The sequence below is a fragment of the Amborella trichopoda genome, chromosome 13, assembly GCF_054954075.1.
Source record: "Amborella trichopoda isolate Santa Cruz 75 chromosome 13, AtrichopodaSantaCruz75HAP2 v2.0, whole genome shotgun sequence".
Taxonomy (NCBI): domain Eukaryota; kingdom Viridiplantae; phylum Streptophyta; class Magnoliopsida; order Amborellales; family Amborellaceae; genus Amborella; species Amborella trichopoda.
Genome location: NC_142348.1, coordinates 23,920,321 through 23,931,219, shown reverse-complemented (window position 1 = coordinate 23,931,219; position 10,899 = coordinate 23,920,321). Strand labels below are relative to the sequence as shown.

Here is a 10,899-nt window from a genome sequence, read left to right as displayed (position 1 = left end):
CTTCTATCTTTCCTCCCAATCCACCTCTACTTGTCAATGGTAAAATTTAGATAATATATATCATCTTATATATTCATGGGGACCATGGGTTTGCATGATTAATACTGTAAAAATGTGAACTTCAAAGTAAAAGATCACACAGAAGGAAAGGGATAAATGCATAATTTTTTCCACTTTGTTTTTTCAATGCAGTGAGAGTTGAATTCCACGATTTTCCATTTTTCGATGCAATGAGTTGACTTCTAGGATTTTTTAATATTGTGCGATGTTGTGAATTTCAAATTTCAGGTATAATATTGTAAACTTTACAAAATAGAAAAATAAATATCAGAAATTTCCTAAGGGGACACAAAAACCGCTAGTGTTGAATCAAGCAAAGTGGGATAAAAGCCTACTTTTAGGTTTACTTGTTTTTTCTCTTCATCGATTTTTCAGATATTGTGCGATGTAGTGAAAGTTTCAGAGATTGTGCGATGTAGTGAGAGTAGAAGGAGAGTATGATGATTTAACAAAGAAGAGAATTGCCAGGTATAAAGTAAAATGGATAAAATGGAGTAGAGAGAATGAGGAAAGAGAGGAAATGAAGGAGACTTGAAAATATCAATGTCATACGTTTTATAATATTAGCGGTAGTTATGAGATGTTTATAAATGACATATCTTTTGGTGGAAAGGTATCTTTGTAATATTTTGCAAAAAAAGAGGGAGGTGACCCATTCCATAAAAATAGGGCAAGTCCTCTTAAGAAAGAGGGAGATAACGGTGTAGTTTTCTATTTTTAAGGATGGGGAGAAAATGACGTATCTTTTGGTGGAAAAGTATCTTTGTGATATCCATAGCTACTAATCTCCCGAAAAAAAGGATGGGGAAGAAATGACATATGTTTTGGTGGAAAGGTATCTTTATGATATTCATAACTACTAATTAAAAAAAAACAAAAAACAAAAACTAAGAGGGAGATGACAATATCATAAAAATAGTGCAGGTTCTCTTCTGGTTTAAGATATAGTAGATAGATAGATGGATAGATAAATAGATAAGGGAAAGGTTTATCGTGAGAGGAGTCTTTAAACAATCAAATTTGTGCCTCTCTCAAAAATTTTAGTAGAAGAGGCTGTTTTGATGCCCAAGTATCATCAAATTGATCATCTTGAAATTAGATATGAGAAAAAAATAGATTTCAAGTTTTGAAAATAATATATTTTATAAAGCATTTTTGATAGTCAATTTTCAAGATTTTCATATATTTGTCCATCTACACTATTTTGAAGCTTTAAACAAAGATGAAAATATTATTTTAAAAATAAAATGACAATTGTCCGCTTGAAATGCGGCATTAGGGCCTAGCCGGCATCCAACGGGGCCTGATTGTAGTCGCTGATGCATATTTCTTCTTCCCTATTTTATTCTGACTGGTGAGGATGGAGATGAGCACAAGATTGGGTTTGCATACAATGGAAACAGAAAAAGGGAGGGCAAGCCCTGTATTCAGTCATGGAAGGAGGGAATTTGAAAGGGAGAGAGCAGGAGCAGGTGTCAATTCCTTGCAAAAATTCCATCTCAACTCCACCTCACAAAGACCATCTCCCTCTATACAAACATCGACCTCCACTCCATTTAATTCTTTCTTCCCTGATTCCACGTCGCTTGGCGGTGAGCTTTCTTTTTACTTTCTCTCCTTTCATTCTTTCGGATTCTTGACTACATTTTGATTGTAACTTTTTGTGTTTCCCTCTTTGTTTTTCTCATATCAGATGTTTCTTTTGTTAGGAACATCCTGTTTTATCAAAACTTGTGTGTGATGACCTGATTCATAGATGATGAACTTATGCGTGGTGAGGATATGATAGATTGGTGACAATGATGGTTGAGGAGGTTCCATTTCTGTTTTTTCTTTATGATGAACTTATGCGTGGTGAGGATATGATAGATTGGTGACAATGATGGTAGAGGAGGTTCCATGAAATGCCCCCAAACAGAAAAGAAACCTCGGAACCTGAACACTCTATGTATTCTTCTATGCTGGTTGTGTTCTCATTGTCCTCTTTTATGCCCATGGGGCCATGATACAAATTCAGGACCTGACTGCCGTTACCAATCACACTGATGTTGGAACCTAAATGCTTGTTTTTTTTTATAAAAATGATGTGTTTTCAGTTCTAACAGAATTGTGATGTCAATATAATCAGCATCTCTGCTCTATGCTCCTTTTGATCCGAGATGGGTCGTGTAGACTCTTCCAGGGATAATCTGTCCATGTTTGAGTAGTCACGAAATGAGATGTTAAGAGCGCATTCTGTACCAAGAACTTGTATTTTGACTTGAATTGTTTAATGATGAACTCATTGGTTATTTTTATGATGAATCCATTTGTTTGTGCTTGAATCCTTTTATGTAGGTGCCTGCTACCAGTTATCTCTAGTGCCGGGTTTGCTAGGACTTAGATGCATTTCAGTTGTTTTCTACTAATTAATTTTTATTGTATGAGGTGATTTTATGTGTTGTCTAGGGCTGGAGGCATTGATTGTTCTGGATCCCAATCAAATTTGACATTCATGGATAATTTATTGTTTTTGATAATTTTTAATTGGGGTGCTTTTATGTTTTTGACGAGAAAAGAGTGTTAAGTGCCATTTGTATTGTCAATCATATGTGCTTTTCTCATTCTAATTCTAAGTATAATTGGGCTCTTTTATGGGCTAGAATGTGAAGTTAATAGCATCGCTTTGAGAGTCAGTAACCATTGAATTGTGTGTCTTGTTATATTGATGATGACTAAGTTTCTTAAGAAGTGAGTCATCATGGTATGTTTTCATTGCCAATGTTTGATATCCATCCTAGATGCTGCAGTAGTGGTGGTACCTGGTAGGTGTAACATTGTTGGAAGCTATTAAGGTTTATCTTTGGCTTTTTAACTTGGATTTTTCTGTTATGGCCCTGCATAGCATAGATTAATGTGGTAGAGCTGGACTGTTAACCTTGTGCTTGAAAGAATTTAATAATTAGCTCCATGGAAATCAACTATTTTTTTTCTCTAAAGGACTCTATAGTAACTACTACCATTTAATCCACTTGTTATCCACAATTTTCAGGCACTAATGACAGCCTCAGCCCTCTATTATTCCTGCATGATTCCCATATAGATGGTATAGTGTGGTCTAGATGGACACTAAACGTGGTGTTTGAAGGAGCTGGATAATTAGCTCTATGGACATCAACTATTTAAAGGAAAAACAAATCTTAAAGGAAATTCCTAGTGCTCTTCAATTACCATATGTGTTTCTTAGTTGGTGGAGACCACCCTGTATTGTTTGCAATTCTATTTAATAGCAACCATTAATTCTTTACAAGGAAACGAACAAAAATTTGAATTACCCTCATGAGTTCCTCTCTTGATATATCTTCTTCGAATAAAAAAATAATAAATTTCTTTCTTTTCTTCCCAAAAATCCTCCCATCTCTCTCTCCCCCCTCCCTCTCTCTCTCCTAGATATCCAACTATATAAGTGATTTAAATTTCAACAATCAATTTCTCTTCTATACTCTTAAATAAAATCTGTCACATATCGGCTCTTATTAAATCTCTTTTAGTCACATTCCCCCTTTCTTTAACTCTTCTTCCATAAAGAGGAACTGAATAATAGTTTCCTTTTTTCTTTGCATACATGTTGCATTATCATCTCAGTTGCATGTGGATTGATTTATATCGTCAATCCCATATCTTGATACAATAGATAGGGTGGTAAAAAATAATTCACATAAAAGTGCTTAACATGAGCTTTTTGGAATCAATGTAATTGATGGTTTGATAACTTCAATCTAGGTTACATGGATTCTTTTGTTTGGGTACTTTAAGGGTGTCAGAGAAATATTAAGACCCATACCAGCATGGATTATTTGTTGGGTAGATTGCTCGCCTGGTGTGCATTAGTGGCATACAGTGCAGTTCCTATGGTGGCATTTGGATCAATGTTTAAAAAATCGTCGACCCAATTCAGAATCCGGCGATTCGGATCGGGTATCGTTCAGGCCATCCCGGATACACTAACAAAACAGGATCCTGCATTTTTCTACAGTGAATCATCATGATGATGTTATGATTCGGAAATGAATCGCTATTATGACAACATGGTTCGGACACCTCACATGTCCGTACTGTTCTGATGCCATCTCTAAAAGAGTTTTTTATACAAATGGACCCCGAGCATTTAGTGGCCTCCATCCGTAAACACGTGTACTGATCATGAGGGCTTTTTCCTTTTATAGAGCTTCACGCTTTTTAGATTTCCCAATGTGGGATAATTATCCCAAGTCTTCGTGGCACACAACAATCATCTCTCATCCATAAATAAAAATCAATAGCTTCGATGCCCTTCCTTACCCCCTTTGTCTGTCTCATCAACCGTCAGTACACTCCAGTCTCCAAACTCCCATCTCTCTTTCTCTCTTCAATATTCATCTTCCTCAGTACACCCATCTCTCTCTTCAATATTTAGATCTCTCTCTCAGCAATACTCATCTCTCTCTACCTCTATTTTACATTGCAGTCAACACTCTTTTCCCCACCCTCTATCTACTCCTATCTTTCTCTCTCTTTAACAAGACTCACATAACCTTTTGGACCCCTTTCTCTCTATATAAAATTAGCATTCCCCTACATTACAAACTCCACCACCCAAAACCAAATCTCCCAAAAACCCAACCCAAACAAAAGCTGGAAAAACTGATAAAAATGGCCGTAACAGAAGCCCTGCCTTCAAAACCAAATACTCTAAAGAGATTACTCTCCGTCTCTTTGTAGTAATTTATAGGTAGATCGATCGATCTTTTTTTTTTTTTACCTAGTTTATCCTCTCCCTCTCTCTCCCCCCGTTAGCATCCGTCTCCTTATCTCTCTCTCTCTCTCTCTCTCTCTCTTCGTAGCTATTTGGGCCACAAAGTGGCGATTTTGATAACTTAATTTTTTCGGATATACATATTTAATGTCATAACATTAAAATAAGGTGAGCATGAATAATGGACAAGCTTCGGGGATTTTGGATTATGAGCGCAACAAAACACTAACACTCAGGGAGTTAGGTATAGTCAGGTGCCCACTAATTTGGATGATTCGTTTCTAGATCGATTCAATGAATTGTCACTCGAATTCAATCGATGGCACCAGTGTGACCAAGATGAAGAACGACATCGTCTTTCATTTTGGTATTAGGTCATATTTTACGAATTGTATGCTTTATTGTAGTCCATGTATGACAATATACTACATCCATGATACTTTTATGCTTCTCCTTTTGTGTGATGTAAATTTAATGGTTAACAGTAGTTCATACAAAGAAAGAATATCTCAATATTCGCAAAAAAAAATGAAAGTTTTTAATGGAGTACCCCTATTTCTTATTGGATTCCTAAAAAATAACATTTATAATGATTTTAATATATTTTTTAATATTGGTTTTTGGATTTTTTCAAGCCGAATCCGATCGATTCGGTTGATTCCCGATCCGAATCGTCGATTCACCGATTCGGATGGGTTTTTGGGGTGCTCGATCCGGGGCACAGATCCGTTTTTTAAACCACTGATCTGGATTATATTTTTTCCAAACCTAATCTTGTCCAGTGTCTAATTTCCATTTAACATTTATGCTCAACCCTCGAATGACTTCTAGTGGACCTCCATTGCAATTAATCAAGAGTTAGACATGTACTGATGACTCACCCTACACACCCCACACGCCCCCCACAAAATATAAAAGAAAAGCTTTGAATTGTTTCAAATGGCAGAAGGTCGTTTTCAAATGGCGGAAGGTCGATGTCGCCAACGTCTTCCTCATCGCCACCGTCTTCCCCATTTCTCCTGGAATGAAATTTACACGTTATACCCAATAACCCATCTTCGCACCTCCCACCAGAAGAGACTTCCGCCTCTATCTCTGTCCATCTCTTTGTTCTATGCTCGAGTTGCATCTTCCCCCCCTCCTATTCTACTGGAGAAGAAGCATCAGGAGTCTTCCACCCCTACCGCGTTTTCTCAGATTTCCCCTTTTTTACCTTACTGTATTACCACAATCCCAGAAGAGACAGATAGACTAGTCAGGAAACTTTCAGCATCCTTGGTCGAGAGTTTTCACCTGGGGCGAGATGACTCAACAGGGATCGAGAAGTGGGCCAGAAACCTTTGGGGGGAGCCCTATCTTATCAGTAGACGGCTCTCTAATGGAGACTACTCTCCTTCCCCTCTTAGGAACAGGCTAACCACCCCTTACTCAAAGAACCTAACCCTTCCTTCAAAGGTGTTCCCTGCTCCTTGCGCCGTTGGTCTTCTAAAGAAAGTTCCTACAAGAAGCAAAGGGTATGGCTTACCCTTCATCATATCCCGTTGCATGCTTGGTTTCTAGAAACCTTTAAGAGACTGGCGGCATCCTATGGTAACCTAGTTTCCATCCATTGGATCTTGCTGGAGTCCTTGCCTTTGGGCTCCATTCGCCTCTTGATCAAGGTCCTGAACACCACAAAGATTCCGAGCACGCGTTGGCTGGATGTCAACGAACTCTTCTACCCTATTTCGATCTCATGGTCCTCTGCTTCGCCTCCCTCCCCCGATTTCCGTCACCAACCTATCGGGGATTCTCTTCTGGCTACCTCTTCTCAGCAGTGGGTGGTGGTGACAAAGAAGAAACACAAACGTTTGAGACCTCGTCGGAGACCCCTAGAAATGCTGCATCAACAAACTTGGCGCCCTCGCCGGTCGAATCCTACTCAGAAAACGGCTAGGAAATCCTCTTCGATCCTGGTAAGGGATTCACAGGAAGGCCAAACTCAGTTTGACTCGCTTACCTCTCAGGAATCGGTGATGGACTAGATGGTGTCTCCGAGTCCTTTGGAAGACACGAGTGTTGTCGCCGACTTGAATCGATGCTTGGGGAAAGAGGTAATCGTGGACAACATGCCTCAAAACTGTTCGGGGTTAGGCGATCGACCCGGCCCATCGTCCCCCCTTCCCCCTCTTTTGCTTCGCAAGTCTCTGGGTTGTCCCTTCTACCCGACCCATCCTACCCCATTCCCCTCATCTCCCCTTCTCACTTTGCCTCTCTCTCCTCTCTTGAGGCTACCACGTGCCCCACTCCCGCACCTACCCCCTCACATATGTTGCATGCCTTGGAACCCACGCGGCCGCCTCAGCTGACTGCCTCCTCTCGTGTGGCATCAGATAACTCTTCGCAGCAGAGGGAGCAACCCGAGGCCATCCCCTGTCCCTGCTTCAGGCTGCCTCCTCACCCTCTCTCCCCCAGGTGTCACCTTCCGACAACTCTGACCCCTCACCTACCCCATGTCCTTTCCCCCTTGGTGGCGAGCCTCAGCCCGACCCGCCATCCCTTGTTGTACCCCTCTCTCATTCCCCAAAGAAGGGCCCGCTACCCGATGTTATTGCAATGGTCCTCTGTCGCTTGATCCCAGCCAGCTGGCCATCATCCAGCCTTTGTTCGAGAAGGCCCCGTCGAATAGTATTGACGTACCTCCTACGGAGCGTTCATCAAGAGGCTCTGTTACTCCACCAATCTCTTCCCTTATATGTCCCTCCTCTCAACCACCTCACCCTGAATCTGGGTCTGTCTCCCTTCATACCTCCATCTCATCCATTGATTCTGGGGTGGTGCAGCACGTCGAATCTAGCCTTGTTTCGCCTCAATCTGCTACTTGGTGGGTTGGTCCTCATCTTCACTCTACCTTCCTCTCTCTTTCTTTCTATATGCTAAACCTTGACTCCCTCTCTCCCGTGCGCTCCAGACCTTCCCCCGCACAGAAGATGGACAACGATCTCTTCCCAGTTGGCATCGTCACCGCCCAATCGCTGGACCCTTCCCCTCTTGATCCTGCTTCAGTCGCAGACATCCTGGCCCCCCACGTTTCCTTTACCCCTCACCTTGTTCATATCCAAAGAACCCAGATCATCCACTATGTGTGGCCCCCAAACTCCCCTTACCCTCTGTCCTCCTACACCTCCATCCAGACTTACCAATTCCTGACTTATATTCCTGCCTTCTCCTTCCTACTGATAATGCCTTCCCCTATCTCGGCTAACCTTACTACTCCTAATGTTCAGGACCTGGAAAACACTCCGGTTGATAACTCTCCACTATACCCCATTCCGAATAGTTCCTCTGGTCAACCTCTCCATCCTTTCGCTCACGACATTGACCCTGTGCTGACCTTCTCTCCTCCCGCTCATACTAGCTCTAGCTCCCCTCCTCTTCCAACCCTACCCTCTGACCTTTACCCGTCGGCCCAGCCCTTCAACTCTTCCTCTAAAAATTTTGTTGAACCTTGGTCCCAGGGTGCCGAGGATGTAGAAGAAAATTTAGAAGACAGGTCTAACCGAGAGGAAGATAGGATGAGAACAATGTACATGATAATGGGTTTTGAGTACAATGGACCTGAAGGACCAGCACAGGTTCATCACGGCTGACGCAGAAAGCAGAATGTAGGTGAGAATCAAAGGACAAAGTGAGTTAAGCAACTTCTTTTCTTCCTTTTCCTTCCCAAGGAAAGTAACTGATTTCAGCCCTTCCCCATCCATTCTTGGTCGCCCGAGGAGGTCCCCCAAACTGTCATCCTCCCTTGCTATCACCTATCACAAATGAAACGACTAATTTGGAATATCAGAGGCCTTGGTCAGGACTCTAAGAAAGACGCCGTCAAAGCCTTAACCCTGAAACTCTCCCCAACTATTCTTGCCCTTCTAGACCCTGACCTAAAGCTTGTTCGTCTGGTCTGGGGCAGGAGACCTTGCCAATGGGTCTCTCTGCCGTCTATTGGAGCCTCAGGAGGAATATGGGTGATTTGGCATCCATCAGACCTTTCTCTCATCTAACATTTCGTTGGGAATTTTCTATGACTCTCCTCCTTTCTAATAATTCAGATGGAATCCCCTGGAAATTTTCTCCTGTCTATGGCTTAAACTCAAACACCATCAGACAAAGATTGTGGGCTGAGTTGGATCACATTGCCTCCCTTCCACATCCCATTTGGTGTGTTGGGGGAGATTTTAATGTGGTCCGCTGGTCCCACGAGAGGAACTCCTCGTCTTCAATCACCCAAGAAATGAGGGATTTCTTAGATTTTATTAACCTTAATCAGTTGATAGATATCCCTCTTCAAGGCTGCAAATACACATGGTCCAACCACAACTTAATAGGTTCTTGATTTCAGCAAATTGGGAGGAACATTTCCCTAGATCGCTATCTTTGGCCCTACCTAAACCTGCTTCGAACCACTGTCCCATCCTTCTCGACACGAATCCCGTAAATAGGGGCACCCGACCTTTCAGATTCGAACTGCATTGGCTCCTAGAGAAGGACCTCCCAGCCCTTGTTAAATCTTGGTGGATTTCCTTCGATTCTCAGGTCTAGGGGAGAGCGGGATTTATCCTCCAAAGGAAAATTCAGCTTCTCAAAGGAGCTCTCAAATCTTGGAGCAAAACCATTCCTGAGAACTTCGCGCAAATATAGTCCTCTTTACTGGAAACCATCAACAACCTTGATGATATTGAAGAGATCAGACCCTTAGACGTCTCAGAACAGGATCTTAGGTCTAAGACTAAGATGGAGTATCTCGCCACCCTAAAAAAAGAAGAAATCTTTTGGTTCCAGAGATCCAAAGTTTCGTGGTTGAAAGCAAGGGATCATAACACTGACTTTTTTCATCAGATAGCCAACTGTCATCGCAGATACAACGCTATCATGACAATAAAAGTCAACCATACTTACCTTTCCCAAGCTGGTGATATTCAACAAGCCATCCTACAGTTATTTCAGAACTTATACTCAGCTCCCCCTGAACCCAAACTCAGATTCTCGACCTTAGACTTCCTTTCAGTCAATGAAGGCCAAGCAGCTTGGCTAGAGCGACCTTTTTCTGAACCTGAGATTCTTAAAGCGGTCAAAGCTCTAGCAAGTGACAAGGCCCTTGGGCCTGATGGCTTCTCGATTGCCCCCTTCAAGGAGTATTGGGACGTAGTCAGCCATGACTTCGTCAAATTTTTTGAGGATTTCTTCCATAGGGGCATTTTAAATACAGCCATGAATGCCACTTTCCTAGCCTTGGTGCCCAAAAAAGAAGGAGTTTAGGAAATTAAAGACTTTCGGCGTATCAGTCCCCTCAACTCTTCCTACAAGATCCTGGCAATGGTTTTAGCGTTTAGACGGCAACATGTTTTGCCTTCCATCATCTCTAACTCACAATCTGCCTTTATCAAAGGTAGACAAATTCTGGATGGGGCCCTTGTGGCCCACGAATGTGTCCATTCGAGACACATTTCCAAACAACTAGGTCTCATCTTCAAAATTGACTAGGAGAAGGCATATGATCATGTGGATTGGTCAGTCTTTGATGCGACTATGGCCAGAATGGGTTTTAGGGAGAGATGGAGGAAATGGATGAGGGGTTGCTATTCGAACCCTCACTTCTCCGTCTTCATCAATGGAACCCCTCTAGGCTACTTCCCCTCTTCTAGGGATCTCAGACAAGGAGACCTCCTTTCCCCCTTCCTTTTTGACATAGCTGCTGAAGTCTTTAGCCATTCCATTGCTCGAGTCTACCAAGCAGGCCTTATTATAGGTTTCAAAACTAGTAGACAAGGGCCCACTATCACTCACCTACAGTACGCGGACGACACTTTAGTCTTCCTGGAAGCTACTGCTGCTGAGGCAAAAAATCTAAAAACTTTTTTCAGCTGTTTCCAATTAGCTATTGGGTTCAAGATTAATGTGGAAAATCTTGTATGCTGGGGGTGGCTTTGTCACTTGGTGAGATTAGGGATCTCATTTCAGATTGGGAATGTAAAGTCCAAAACCTGGGAGGCTGCAGAGTTTGGAATCCTTCCTTTAGAAGGAGCCTAAACGAA

At 42.0% G+C, this 10,899-nt stretch overlaps 1 protein-coding gene across 7 annotated transcripts in view; it reads left to right on the top strand.

Moving 5' to 3' along the window:
- The first annotated feature begins 1,334 nt into the window (after nucleotides 1–1,334).
- The window catches only part of LOC148779111 (uncharacterized), a 50,303-nt gene continuing 40,738 nt past the window's right edge, over nucleotides 1,335–10,899 (top strand). For 3 of the 7 annotated variants that reach the window (XR_016047662.1, XM_088855980.1, XM_088855981.1), the window contains exon 1: nucleotides 1,336–1,652. Coding sequence is in view for 6 of the 7 variants with exons in the window: in XM_088855980.1 (XP_088712106.1) it covers nucleotides 1,421–1,652 (232 nt within the window). In the remaining variant the exon portion in view is untranslated. The other 4 variants (XM_088855979.1, XM_088855982.1, XM_088855984.1 and 1 more) reach the window with 3 other exon arrangements.